Source organism: Salvia splendens, chromosome 5, assembly GCF_004379255.2.
Source record: "Salvia splendens isolate huo1 chromosome 5, SspV2, whole genome shotgun sequence".
NCBI classification, from domain to species: Eukaryota; Viridiplantae; Streptophyta; class Magnoliopsida; order Lamiales; family Lamiaceae; genus Salvia; species Salvia splendens.
In genome coordinates this window covers 39,200,385-39,214,614 of record NC_056036.1, presented here as the reverse complement: position 1 = coordinate 39,214,614, position 14,230 = coordinate 39,200,385, and the positions used below count along the sequence as shown (strand labels likewise).

General features: G+C 40.6%; 2 protein-coding genes and 1 long non-coding RNA gene across 4 annotated transcripts; all 3 read left to right on the top strand.

The window, feature by feature from the left end:
* The first annotated feature begins 965 nt into the window (after positions 1-965).
* Positions 966-2,584, top strand: LOC121805877 (ABC transporter G family member 9-like). Its single transcript, XM_042205912.1, has 3 exons — positions 966-1,380; positions 1,446-1,759; positions 1,841-2,584. Exons 1-3 carry the CDS (start codon positions 987-989, stop codon positions 2,504-2,506), a joined length of 1,374 nt encoding a protein of 457 aa, XP_042061846.1. The 5' UTR covers positions 966-986; the 3' UTR covers positions 2,507-2,584.
* A 782-nt stretch (positions 2,585-3,366) lies between these two features.
* On the top strand, positions 3,367-5,613 carry LOC121805880. The gene is made up of 3 exons (XR_006051546.1): positions 3,367-3,513; positions 3,585-3,792; positions 4,870-5,613. It is a non-coding gene; the product is annotated as an uncharacterized LOC121805880 (long non-coding RNA).
* A 350-nt stretch (positions 5,614-5,963) lies between these two features.
* Positions 5,964-8,445, top strand: LOC121805876 (rac-like GTP-binding protein 3). 2 transcript variants are annotated; one of them, XM_042205910.1, is made up of 8 exons: positions 5,978-6,371; positions 6,548-6,635; positions 6,756-6,865; positions 6,961-7,024; positions 7,242-7,306; positions 7,387-7,452; positions 7,793-7,890; positions 8,147-8,445. In XM_042205910.1, the coding sequence occupies exons 1-8, from the start codon at positions 6,267-6,269 to the stop codon at positions 8,181-8,183; spliced, it is 633 nt and encodes a 210-aa protein (XP_042061844.1). In that variant the 5' UTR covers positions 5,978-6,266; the 3' UTR covers positions 8,184-8,445. The 2 variants fall into 2 exon arrangements, with proteins under 2 accessions (XP_042061845.1, XP_042061844.1); XM_042205911.1 differs by lacking the exons at positions 7,793-7,890; positions 8,147-8,445 and adding an exon at positions 7,538-7,786 and having other exon boundaries at positions 5,964-6,371.
* Positions 8,446-14,230: the final 5,785 nt, after the last annotated feature.

Sequence of the window (14,230 nt, the reverse complement as noted above, 5' to 3'; positions counted from 1 at the left end):
CCTCTCATAAAGCCTCCATTTAGAAGGAACGGTTGCAGTTGCCGAGGTGAAAATCTATCGACTCGGGGATGCAAGAACGACGGTTTTTGTGCACCATGAGGGTGCTAAGAAACTCGAGGGTGAGTTTCCTATAGGACGACCACCTCCCTTCAAACATGTGGCTCAAGCCATTTCCTTCCCCGACGTCGCACAACGCCCAAAAATCTTCAATGATCCCCAAGGTGGCGAGGGGAAGCTCGTGAGGGTACCTAGGCGGCATCGTGTCTCTAGCCGAGACCTTCTTCCACAATGCCTTGTGGTCATCCAACGGAAGGCTAATTCCATAGCTCTTCGCGTTCTCAGGCTTCCCTCGTATTGTCATCTTCCTACAAAAGCAAATCAAGCTCTTAAGAGAGTACCAAACAAGTAGACAAACAACAAGGGTTTCCCCCAAACTTGCACTCAACCAAACATATATCAAGAATCAACAAAGATGTGCAAGTTTGTACCAATAAGTGTTCCAAAGTGTAGTATGTGAACATGTAAAACAACTTCAACACAAAGGAACAATAATAATCCACCCCAACGTGAATTAATCCCCCATGCAGAGACGTATCAACATAGACATAACAAAACAGTAATCGGTATAATCTACACAAGCATTGCAATTCATGGAAGTAATAATAGGCTCTCAATGCTATGAACATGATTGCAATTTATAAACAATAAAGAACAAGAGGGAATCCACCAACAAAAACTAACAATTCACTACCCTTCGCAACAATAAAACCATGAAAAACAAGTATAAACATCGTCACACTCATCCCCCATACTAAAACATGCTTTTCATCCGAACAATTTCAACAATAGAGAGCAAAATCCATGAAAGAATTGAAACTAAACTCAGAGATTAAAGTTAGGATCCATACCTTGTGTTGGAGTGAATTGGATGAAAGCTTGAAAATTGAGATGCAATGGATGAATGAGAGTGTGGGTGTGTAGAATTGATGAAGAATTTGAGTTGGGGTAGTGTGCAAGAGAAAATTGAGAGAAAAGATGTTGAAAAGAATGAGGAACGGGTGAGCATCGGACAAGAGATGCTTACCAACCCCAGCTTATTATTCCTTGATGAGCCAACCTCGGGATTGGACTCAACCACCGCTCAAAGGATAGTTTCCACGCTGTGGGAGCTCGCCAATGAGGGTCGACGCACAGCGGTGATGCCAATTCACCAACCCTCGAGCAGGCTCTTCTATTTGTTCAACAAGGTACTTCTGCTCTCGAATGGGGATCCGGTGTATTTCGGCAAAGGAGCCGATGTGTTGGACTACTTTTCCAGTGTGGGCTTTGCCCTAGGGGTTTCCATGAACACGACCGATTTCTTGTTGGATCTAGCAAATGGTAAGATTTGTTGTTTTTTCTTGTGTAAAGATTGGATTAATCTAAATGTGTTGCATATCTTGTAGGAGTGGCAACAAGTGATTCAAATGAAGATCAAGAAGAGGTTAAGCTAAGATTGGTGAATGCTTATAAAACAGAGCTATCAGCCACTGTGAGGTCAGAGCTGATTGTTGATGATAGTGGTCTTCCAACCGATGATAGGAAACTGAATCGTTGGTCATATCCATGGTTGGATCAGTTCTCAATCTTGCTTAGGAGGGGTATTAAAGAAAGGAAGTTTGGATCCTTTTCAACAATCAAGATTGTGCAAGTCTTGGTGGTTGTCCTTTTCACTAGACTCTTTTGGTGGCAATCCGACTCGAACCACTTGCAAGACCAGGTAATAGGTAATTTTGAGTTTGAAAAGAATTACTCGTATTGTATTGGTAGCCACTAACCCTTTTTATGATTAATAATGCAGGTGGGACTCCTATTTTTCTACTCGGAGTTTTGTGGGTTCTACCCCATGTTCGAGGCCATCTTCATGTGCACTCAAGAGCGCATGGTGCTCTTGAAAGAGCGAGCATCTGGCATGTACAGGCTGTCGTCCTACTTCATGGCCCTCACCCTAGGTGACCTGCCCATGGAGCTAGTCCTCCCAACCATCTTTTATACCATGACCTACTTCATGGCGGGCCTCAAGCACACAGCCGGAGCCTTCTTCTCGGGCCTCTTCGTGCTTCTCTACAGCGTCATGTGCTCACAGGGGCTCGGCCTGGCCATTGGGGCAGCTGTAATGGACGAGGTATCTGCCGTCACACTTGGAACCGTGATCATGCTCATCTTCCTATTGTCTAGTGGCTACTTCGTGAAGCACATTCCTATATTTATTAGCTGGATCATGTACATCTCCATCACCTCACACACCCTCAATCTGCTGCTGGGTTCGCAGTATGAGACTAAGGAGACCTATCGCTGCAGTGGAAACGCGATTTGCCTCGTCAGAGATTTTCTGTCCATCAAAGTTGTGCGAATCGGCGGAACAGGGACCATCGTGCCCACTTCGCTGGTCGCCATGGCTGGGATGGTTATGTTTTATTGGCTGATAGCCTACCTCTTCCGTATGAGAGTTGGTGTTAAGGGGTAGTAGGCCTATTTTATTTAGTATTAGTATATTCTTGTGTAAGAACTAAATAGTGCTTCATTCACTCTTCAACTTCTTCGATTTCAGTATTACTCCCTCCGTCCGCCATTAGGAGTTCCATTTCATGGCGGCACGGTTTTAAGAAATATTAAGAAAGTATGTGGAAAAAAGTTAGTGGAATGAGGGTCCCACTTGTATATATAACTTTTAAAGTAAATGTTAGTGAAATGAGTTAGTGGAAGGTTGGACCCTATTACCATTTATGGTAAAAGTGAATCGGGACTCCTATTCACGGACGGAGAGAGTATTATTCTATTATTCGCAATTTATTCAGGTATTCATTTTTCAATTTCCAAAGTCCAAATGACGAATATTAACAAATACTTTTTCACTGCTTCTCAAAGTTTATATACAGATAGGAGTGAATATCCAATTGTCCACCATAATAAAATGATACCTCCTACCTGCATAAAGTGACATATGATTCCTATTGTTTACTTTAAAAATATTTTTATTTTAATCAACTCAAATATTTATACGTCATTTAGTGATACTTATCATACAATAAATACTCTATCTATTCCATTATTTATGCCACATTTTTTTAAAGTTGTGTAAAATAAGGAGAAAAACAAAAATATAGTACTATAACATTTAAAGTTATGCAATTAATAAAATAACTGTGTAATAAATACGTCATATGTACAGTCTAAATTTAATGCAAAGATAAAAGTGTAATTCATTATAAAATTAAATATATATCGTATTTGGAAAGAAGAGAATGTGATCAGTAGGACGAGAAAACACTTGTATAGTTCTACAAGGTGAGTGTGAGTTGTGCTTTCAACTATTATAGTGTGAGTAATCTGTTGCGGTTTTCTTCCTTACCAAATTTAGCATGGCTCGGATATAGGTTCACTTCCACTCAGATACGATATCAAACAAGTACTATCTGGGGCCTGCTCCTTTGCACTCTGGACCTTCGTTGGAGAAGGCGATGTTGGACACCGGTAAACCTAAAATTACAGAAAAAGAAGCACTTTCTTATGTTTTGACTGATTTGTGTGTGTGTGTGTGAAAGGTCATGAAGACGAGGAAGGTGCTTTGATTAGCCAGTGTCGCGGCCAAGGAGAAGAAGTTGTCGGATCCTTCCCTCGTCTATCTGAAGTCGTGTTTGTTGCCTGGGGCGAGCGATCCCGATGGATTCTTAAAAGCTGCTGTTAACAACACAGGCCAGTAGAAAGTTGAAGCTTTGTTTGTTGTGACAAAGCAGCTTTCTGCTGATTTAGGTATGAATCTTTGTTTCCCATCAAATTTATAACAAAATAAAGCTTTCTGTTCTTGGGGCAAATGGTATCATCGTTTTTGCCTAGAATTTATGATGTTTTTCTTATGTTTGAGTTGCATGATGAATAACTAAGATTAAATGTATTAATTAAAAGAGTTATAGTGGAGTTGATGAAATTTTAGGGGGATAATATTGTCTAAAAAAACAATAGGATGAATAATACTGCTGCCATTATTATAATTAAAATTATAATGCCTTTAATAGCACCATATATAGCCTAATAACTAGAGCCCTTTCCCTACCAAAGTGTGTGACCAAATTCTTTTAGAGTCAATAAAACAAGAAACTCTGCAAATAATTATCAATGATTTTAAAGAAGCAATAATAAGAGATTACCAACATCTCAGTGCCATCTTTAGACCAATGTAGCTGTGGCCTGTGGCTACGCTGCAGTGAACGATCCACACACTGAAAAGTATGACATGTTCTTCGTCAATGGCTCAGGATTCGACCATAGGTTCAGGACCGGATGGCTCTGCCTGATATCCGTTGGAGCAGTTAACAGAGTTAATAAGAATATCCTTAAAACCCTGGAATAAAATATGAGAAATGGGCTTAAAATATGTACAAAATGCAAAGTGCAAAAGTTGGGGTCGAAATTGAGACAAAAGCAACCAAGTAACCTGTTGGGTTTGCCATCCTCCAACCCAACGACCCGTTACGACTTACGAGTGTCCTGGAAGAACTGACCCGAGCCAACGACCAACTGAGTTCGTACTCAAGTGAACCCAATATTCCGTTATGCATAAACCCTAGATTTCTTGCCTTTTTATGCATACTCTCTTCCCTTCAGGAGGCCACTATGGACGAATTTAAAGATTTTTTTTCAGGCTTAAAAACACCTCTTATACACCATATTAATATTAATGCAGAGCAAGTATAAAATATGTGCACATTCCCATGCTAACCTGAAATCTAATGTTTTAGTGTGATTAGCTCGTAATTTGAATAAAATTAACCTAAAATTTGATTGGAATATCCCATCCCAATTTAATTAATTTTTTATTTTTGCCTGTAGGGGCAGCGTAGTCGATTCCAGAGGGACAAAGTTGCAAGAATGGGCAAGGATCTATTCTCACTACTGTGTAGTTGCAACATTTCTCAGACACAAATGTGAGGTTAATGGCCCTACCCTTTAATAGGCACTGCGTACTCTAATTGAATACTCTCACAATACTGTCGGATCGAAATATGGAGGACCCTTAGGATTAAGGTTTCAACTTTTTGCAAGGACGCACATAAATACATGGGTACAAATGTACAACTTCAGTTAGAAGCAAGGTAGGCATCAAAATCTTGACTAGTCTAAGTCTATAGTAGAGGATAATTTAATGGCTAACCGTCCTCATCTACCGTCATGATTTTGTGCTATATTAAGAAAATATGCATTAAATATAATTTATTATCAGAAATATGCTCACAAATACACTTATTTGATTATTTCATTGTATAGAGGAACAATTGATGCTACCTTCAAATTTCATCCTATTAGTCCTGAAAATTGGTTCATTACTTGCACAATCACAATTCAAGCAACTCAAGAAGCATGCGCCCTCCTAAAAAAATTAGAAAAAAAAACCAAACAAATTAAAAAAAACCTCATGAGCCCAATCTTTTGCAATATATAATGTACAATGTTTTAATAAATCTTGGGACCTTCTGAAACAACAATCATGACCAATATTTTTCTCTAAAAATCAATTTCCTCTTTCTATAAAAAGAAAAAATATAAATTTCTAAGGTAATTTATGATAATACTTATTTTCGCAGTATCATCTAACCTCAACGTAATGAATTACAAAAATTAAGTTCCACTATACTTAGCCATACGATCTTACAACTAGTAATAAAAAGTTTACATTTGAGATTACTAGATTAGTAGTAATAAAAATAAAAAAAAGTTTGTTTAAAATAATTAGACGGGCCCACTCTCTGATGAGGCAGTTCCAGAAATTTTATGGGATTCTTAAATACTGTCAGACAAATGTTTCAGTTTCTCCCCACATAGACTAAAAATATCCAGAAATTGTATATAAATGTGCGCATCTAATCAAATTTTAGGTATATTTAGCAGAGTTTAATGCAGCGCAACAATACAATTATGAATCAGAGGCAAAAATGGCAGTCTTTAAAGCGCCACAGATTAAAATTTGATTACCACAATCTACAATCTTCAACAACCCTGTCAGGATAAGAGGTTATTGTATTGATAAGTATCATGTGACCTACGCTTAGTTGACTCTCTCATGAAGGCGCATATAATATAATATAATATAGGCTGATTCCCCAACCATTCCAACTACCACGGGCGTGAAAAGGTTTATTTTTTTTACTCAAGGCTTTCTTGGATATTGTCATTGACTTCCATTTCAACACTTTTCTTGAATACCGGTGTGTGTGTACGGTGATGCTACAATGCCTGCAAGCGTTTCAAGATTCATCAAGTGTGTGACTGTGGGTGATGGTGCTGTTGGCAAGACTTGTATGCTTATTTGCTACACCAGTAACAAATTCCCCACTGTCAGTCCTCTCTCTCTCTCAATTAGTGGGAGTTCTGGGATTTGCAGCTTTTTATGTTTCTATCATCTTTCCTTTTATGCAAAAACAAAAAAAGGGCATGTTTCTTGAAATTCGTGATCTGATTGTTTAATAATCTTGGGCGAGTCTTCTAATTTCGTTTCTTTTGGGGAAATTAGGACTACATACCAACAGTGTTTGATAATTTCAGTGCAAATGTGGTAGTTGAAGAAACTACAGTCAACTTAGGCCTCTGGGATACAGCAGGTAATTAGTTGAACTTTTGATTGAATATAGCTTTAAAACATGAAAGCTCCTGACTTCCATTTGAGAAAAGAAGAATCATGAAAATAAAGTAGTTTGTGTGGTGTCTGATCTTGTTAACAGGCCAAGAAGACTACAATAGGTTGAGGCCTCTGAGCTACAGAGGAGGGGATGTGTTTGTCTTGGCATTTTCATTAGTTAGCCGTGCAAGCTACGAAAATATATTTAAGAAGGTGATTATCATTGTAGAGCAGTGAGATTTTTTATAAGTTTCGTGGTCTGTCATTTCTTGCACTACTAGGTATTTAACTTGTCATTATTTTGGCAGTGGATCCCTGAACTTAACCATTTTGCTCCTGGGGTTCCAATTGTCTTAGTTGGCACCAAACTAGGTATGTTGTGTTGAGAAAATTGTTCAATTTGTTACTGTAGAATGTTCAGTTACACCATTATTCAGTATTCTTAATGTGCTGCCTTTGTCTCTGTGTTCTCTGTGTTATATGTTGTGGGCATGGGATTTGGGACTCAGAACCTTTTCTGCATGCTTTCATATTTCTTTCACCGATGCTGTATATATATGTTCATCTGTTTATGTTATATTAAAAACAGATCTTCGCGAGGATAAGCATTACTTGGCTGATCATCCTGGATTGGTGCCCGTTACCACTGCACAGGTATTTGTTTGTTCATTTCCGACTAATGCCTGTTGTACTTTGTTTACATCTTGAAATGATGGTGGGTTATGCATGATCAGGGGGAGGAGCTCCGGAAGCAAATTGGTGCTGCCTACTATATCGAATGCAGTTCAAAAACACAACAGGTAGAATATGTGATAGAAGTAAAGTGGTTCTCTTTATGGGATTTCCTTCACAATCTAGCAATTCTTAGAACATCATATGATGTAGGAACCTATCCGGAAAAAAATATATGTCGAGCTCCCAGCCAGAGTCACTTAAATCCATCCACAGTAATATTAATCGTGTTTGTAAAGTATCGACATGGTTATGACATCCGAAGATGGAATGTCACGGTAAAAGGATACTAATTGAAAGCCATAGTCTTGAAATGTCAAGCCACCAAATTCATGCTGTTATCTTTTTCATGATCTCCAAATGTTGAGTGGTGGATCAATGACATTCTAGTACTGTTGCAATGTGCAGAATGTGAAAGTAGTATTTGATGCTGCTATTAGAGTAGTCATCAAGCCACCACAGAAGCAGAAGGAGAAGAAAAGGCACCGACGTAAAGGATGTTTTTTGTGAGTACATGACCTTACCTGCGGTCTCATATAATGTTTGTAACATGAATCCTCGTATATTGGCTCTTGTACCCTCGCACGCTCTAACTGAACTAAATGATCTGTTTTGCTTGTATCATTTTAACTTAACTGGCTTATTGTAAGAATTTAAGCTCAGTGATATGGAAAGTGTTATAACAATATAGTAGTGCTTTCATGTTTCCCTCAATTGGATTGGTTGTTCTTTTTCACTGACATAACGCCTCCGATTTTGCAGGAATATGTTCTGTGGAAGAACAGACTACCAGGAATGACACGCTTCGAGTCCACAGTTCCATCGGGTGCACACGCTAACGAGGGGAAGGCTGTTTCTAATATTAGTGTGATAGACTAGTCTCTCCGGGCTCAATTCTTTACATCTGGGCAGAATTGAATCCGAGATACTATTTTTTTTTTTCTGGGAGTAATGTTAAAACCTAGTAGGAACTACTACTACTACACTGATTATGGTTGCAGATTATAGTATACAACAAGAATGGTTTAAATTTTAGTTGATGAAAAAATCATGTATGTCAACTTGAATCGCCATCCACCTTAGAAAAATGCTTTTGATGAACTTATAAAATTTGGCATTTGGGTCGAGCCTGAGCGAAATTTAATTAAACTGAAAACTATGATTTCATCAACTAAGAACTTCAAGTAAATATTGTTTTTACATAACAATCACTGCTATAAGTGTCTGTTCATATAACTAAAAATTAACGATAATAGTGATCGTTGTTATGAATAAAAATAATTGTTTCAATAATAAAAGTGATTATTCTAATCAATAGAAGTCTCATAATGTGTTCCAAATAAAAAGTGACACTTCTTTTTATTTATGATTAATAGCGAACTCCCTCTTTTATTCTTCGATGTAAATCGACCACAAAAATGAAGTTATATGCTCTCTCTGGCAAACCTGCAAACATCGTGTTATAAATATTTATTTACATAATGCAAAAAAACAAATAAATATTCTTAACGATGGTAATCGAGAGAGGCGATGTTCATCTTGGCGAAAGAAGAGTTTGTGAGTAGAAGATGTCGTGTATTTCTTAGATGATGTTGAATGTATTACAGCCCCTTCAATATATAGGGTGGATTTATCTCTATCTATGGTAATACCATAAATGTAATCAATCACTCTATTCTAGGGCATTATACAATTGAATCAATCTATGGAAATCAATTATTCCGCAATCTTCTCTCTTGGGGGGAATATCCCGTTTGATATGTTTCCGTTTGATATGATTTGACACTCCCCCTCAAGTTGAGAAACGGTATCTCCGATACTCAACTTGCCCAAAATATCCTTGAAGGCCTTCGGATGAACTGCTTTGGTCAAGATGTCTGCTAGCTGTTCTTCTGAGCGTACAAACGGGAACTCAATGGTGCCTGCCTCAAGATTTTCTTTAATGAAGTGTCGGTCAACTTCCACATGTTTAGTTCTATCGTGTTGCACCGGATTTTCGGAGATACTGATCGCTGCCTTGTTGTCGTAGAATAGTTGACTCTTCCGTGTAGGTGGGTAGCCAATTTCTGTTAACAACCTTCTTAGCCACATGATCTCCATGAGTCCACTCTTGATTCCTCTGAACTCTGCTTCGGCACTAGATAGGGCCACCACTTTTTGCTTCTTGCTTCTCCATGTAACGAGATTGCCTCCAACAAACGTGAAATAGCCTCTTGTGGACTTTCTATCGACGGGATTGCTTGCACAATCCGCATAAGTGTATCCGTCAACTTCCAGTATCTCTCTCTTAGCTAGGAATACTCCATAACCCACTGTTCGTTTCAGATATCGGACGATTCTCAAGGTTGCTTCCATGTGGTACTCTTGTGGTTGATGCATGAACTGACTTACTATGCCAACTGCGTAAGTAATGTCTGGCCGAGTGTGGGATAGGTAGATAAGCTTTCCTACTAGTCGTTGATACCGCTCGAGGTCTGCAAGTACAACTCCCTCTTCCATTTTTAAGCCATGGTTTGGGATCATGGGGGTTTCTACCGGCTTACACTCCAATAAGCCTGTTTCTGTTAACAAATCTAGGACATACTTCTTTTACCTTAGAAATATTCCGTGTCTGGATCTCAACACTTCTATTCCAAGGAAGTACTTCAATGCTCCTAGATCTTTCATTTCGAATTCATTGAACAGGTTTTCTCTCATGCTTTGAATTTCTTCATTGTCATCTCTAGTGATGATCATGTCGTCCACGTAGATGATTAGGCAAGTGATTTTATCTCCTCTTTTCTTCGTGAAGAGCGTGTGATCTGACTTACTTTGTTTGAACCCTTGTTTAGCCATTGCCTGGCAAAACCTCCCAAACCAGACTCTTGGAGATTGCTTTAGCCCGTACAAGGTTTTCCTTAGACGACATACTTGGCCTTTTCCGAATTCTGCTGAACAGCCTGGTGGCACTTCCATATAGACTTCCTTATTTTCTTCTAATTCTCCATGAAGGAAGGCATTGGTGACGTCGAACTGGTGCAGGGGCCAGTCTTTGCATGCTGCTACAGACAATAAAGTTCGGACGGTGTTGAGCTTTGCAACTGGAGAGATGGTTTCTTCATAATCTATTCTATACACTTGTGTGTATCCTTTCGCCACAAGTCTCGCCTTGTATCTCTCGATTGAACCATCGGCTCTTCTTTTAATGGTGAAGATCCACCTACATCCAACTGTCTTCTTTCCATTAGGCAATGTGCACTTCTCCCATGTTTCATTTTTTATGAGAGCATCTATCTCCTTCTTCATAGCTTCTTGCCAGTGTCTATGTTTTGATGCCTCTTCAAATGATTGAGGAATTTCCTCTTCGTCATATAGAGCGGCTTCGAATGCTCGAGCCATTTCTGATAGCTGTCCCTGTGTTGTATTGGCCACCGCATATCTGACCCTTCTTCCCTTCCATTCTGGTGAGTTACCTCCGAGGTGGAACTCATCTTGTACTTCTTGGAGGTAGCTCGTATTGTTGTTCCATATCTCCATTACTGCCACTGGTTTCACACTCGACTCCATTGTTCCTATCAACGTTAGTATTCTCTGAAGATATACTCTCATCATTATTTGAACTATTTACCTCAGGAATCGAAGTCGGGGTTGATCTTTGGTCAATGTCATGTTGCTCTCCGTCCTGTACTACCGGATTTGACGGCCCGGTGGTGTCGTTAACCTCCTCTGTTGGACCAACGTCTGTGACAGGGCTTGGCTGTGGCTCTCCCTCTAAGTTGGTTTCACTTGGACCAGTGTTAAGTATGGGTGTAGGTAGCCAATCTAGTAGGTCACTGTTCGGATGATCATTTGAAGGTTGTGTCTCCCCCTGGCTACTAGGTTGGCTGTAGAAGTATTCTTTCCACAAAATCACAGTTCATGGTGGTGTGTAAGCGTCGAGTGGTTGGATCATAACATCTATACCCTTTCTGATTTTTGCCAGAACCCAGAAAAACACATTTGAGAGCACATGGTGAAAATTTGGTCCGTTCGTGTTTAGGAATATGAACGAAAACAGTACACCCAAACACCCTAGGTTCTAAAGATAAGGATGATGGGAGCTCGAAGTGTTTGGAGAAAGTGTCTAAGGGAGATTTGAAGTTTAGGATCCCAGTGGGCAAACGGTTCATAAGGTAAACTGCAGTAGCTACAGCTTCGGGCCAGAATGTCTTAGGTATTTTGGAGTCAAGTAGAAGGGCTCGGGTAATTTCAAGGATATATCAGTTTTTTCTCTCTGCAACCCCATTTTGTTTAGGAGTGTAGGCACACGATGTTTGGTGAACTAATCCCTTTTCCCGGAAAAAAATCTTGCATTTTTGTATTGACGAATTCCCCACGCTATCTGACCTAAGGATTTGAATCTTTTGGTGATATTGGGTTGAATTAGGGTATATAATGCAGTGAATTTTTCAAAAATGTCGGACTTATTCTTCAAAAAATAAATCCAAGTTATGCGAGAATAATCATCAATAAATAGCACAAAATACCGAAAGCCTTGTCCCCTAATAATAGGAGTAGGGCCCCAAACATCAGAATGTATCAAAGCAAAAGGTTGTTTCATTCTCGTATTGTTCAACTTAAAAGTGTGTATGTGGCTTTTGGCTAACAAACAAGTTTCACAATGAAAGGAATTCATGGAAGTAACTAACTTAGGAAAAAGCATGCGAAAATATCTTATGGATGAGTGTCTTAACCGACGATGCCAAAGCCAAGCCTGCCTGTATGTCGGTCCGTGAGTCAGCAATGCGGCACTCTGTTGGGCTATCTCATCCACATAGTACAGTCCGTTGCGCTCAGTGCCACACCCAACTATCATCCCCGTCTTGATATCCTGTAACATGCAAAAACGGGGTTGCATTAGTTGTTTGCAATGGAGCTCCTTAGTCACATGACTGATAGATAGGAGCTTGTGTGACAATGATGGTACAAAAAGACAGTTAGACAGGCGTAAAGTAGGTAAAATATCAATTGTTCCGGCCCCTTGTACTCGAGCTAGGTCCCTACTGGCTGTTTGGACATAGGATTTGGTGGATTTTGAGATGTTCAAAAAATCTGAGGTATCAAAAGACATTGTGTCTGTTGCCCCGCAATCAAAAATCTAATGGGTATCTTTTGGGCCGGTTTGGGACTTTGAGGAACAAGCTAAGGCATCGAAGGAATTTTTGCACGGTATAGAGGGTAGGTTTTCCAAATTGTCAGAAGTTTGGGGAGTAATTTGTAAGGTTTTTGGTATGTGGGGGTCAGATTGGAATTTTTTGTTTTTCTAGGGGTAAAAAACGGGTGGTTTTCGTGTTCTGGGGTCAGGTTGTAATTTGTGGGAGTTCTGTGGTATTTTGTGAGCGACATTTCGGGTTCGGGGGTCGGCATGGGATTTAGGAAAATCTGGGGGTTCAGAGCGGGATTCTTGGATTGTTTTGGGGTTGGTTTGGGATTTGCAAGACTTGGCGGTATTTAAGGAAATTTCAGGACTTTGTTTGTGAACCCTAGTCGCCTTCAATTTCGGAACCCTAGCCGCCGATGGGTCTTCTCCAGTGGGAACCCTAGTCGTCGCCGTCCGCCCTTGGACGGTGATAGTGTCTCCAGTCACTGTACCTTCGGACCACACCCTTTCCGCCGATACAGAGGCGACTGCCGTCGCTTCTGGTGTTGCCTTGCTTCTGTCGTTGCCTTCGTCGTTTACCACCATCGGACCGACGCCGCCCGCCGATGTATCGGCGTAGGTGGCTCGGTCACTGATCGTTACGGTTGCCGCTGCTCTTCCGCCGCCACCGCCGTGGTTTCAGTGTCCATTCCTCTGTTGGCGGGATTTTTTCATCTCCTCCCACCATTCCGGGAATCCGTGAAGGTGAAAGCACGTTTCCTTCGTGTGCTTCTTACCCCACAGTGGCTGCACATCAACTTGCTTTTGTCTTCATCTCGCCGGTAGGGTTTCGTTGGCGGAGGCTGGTGTCCGACGCCTTGGTTGGAGTGCACTCGGCTCCGATCAAATGTGGTGAGGCCGACGCCGATTCCAGAGTTCTTTGTTTCTGGATTCATCAGCCTCCAATTGACGGACTCCCGTCTGACCAGTCTGTAAGCTTTCCTGGCTGTGGGAATCGGGTCTATGTTTTGGATCTCCAGTTTAATTGTGTCGTATCGATCGTCGAGGGCCCATATAAACTGATACAACCTGTGTCGTTGGGTGTTTTGATTGTATTTTTCGATTGAGGATGGGGTGTCCATTGGGTTGAGGTCTCGGCTGTCAATGGATATCCATAAGTCTTGGAACTTCTGCCACCGACTTTCCAACGACAAGTTTCCTTGTCTCATCCCGTATGCTAGTCAATGCAGGTCTGAAATTTGGAATGGGTCGGCGCCGCTTCCGTACGTGATGGCCAGATTCTCCCACAGATCTTGAGCCGTCTCGTATTGGGAGACCTCATTCACGAGGCTGTCGTCGATGTTGTTGATGATCCAGTTGAAGAAATAGTGATCTCGTTGCAACCATCTTGTATAGTTCGGGTCGGTCGGTGAGGGAGGGGGTTTGAAACTCCAGAGATGTGAGAGGTCAACCCCTTCCCCGATGGCCCGTTCCATTAGTTTCGCCCATAGGGGGTAGTTCTCCCCATCGAGCTTGGTTTTCATATTTATGTCGCCCAATGATTCTGGTTGGGTTTCGAATTGGGGCTGTTGTTTTGGAGAGTTTTGAGACATGCTTAGTCTCATAAGTTCTGCGAATTGTTCTGCAGAGAGGATGACGAGGCTGTTTGAGTTTTTGTTTGAGGGGTTTTCAGATTCTGACATCTTGTTCGTCGGGAAAGGTACTCGGGACTATGATGACATTGTTCT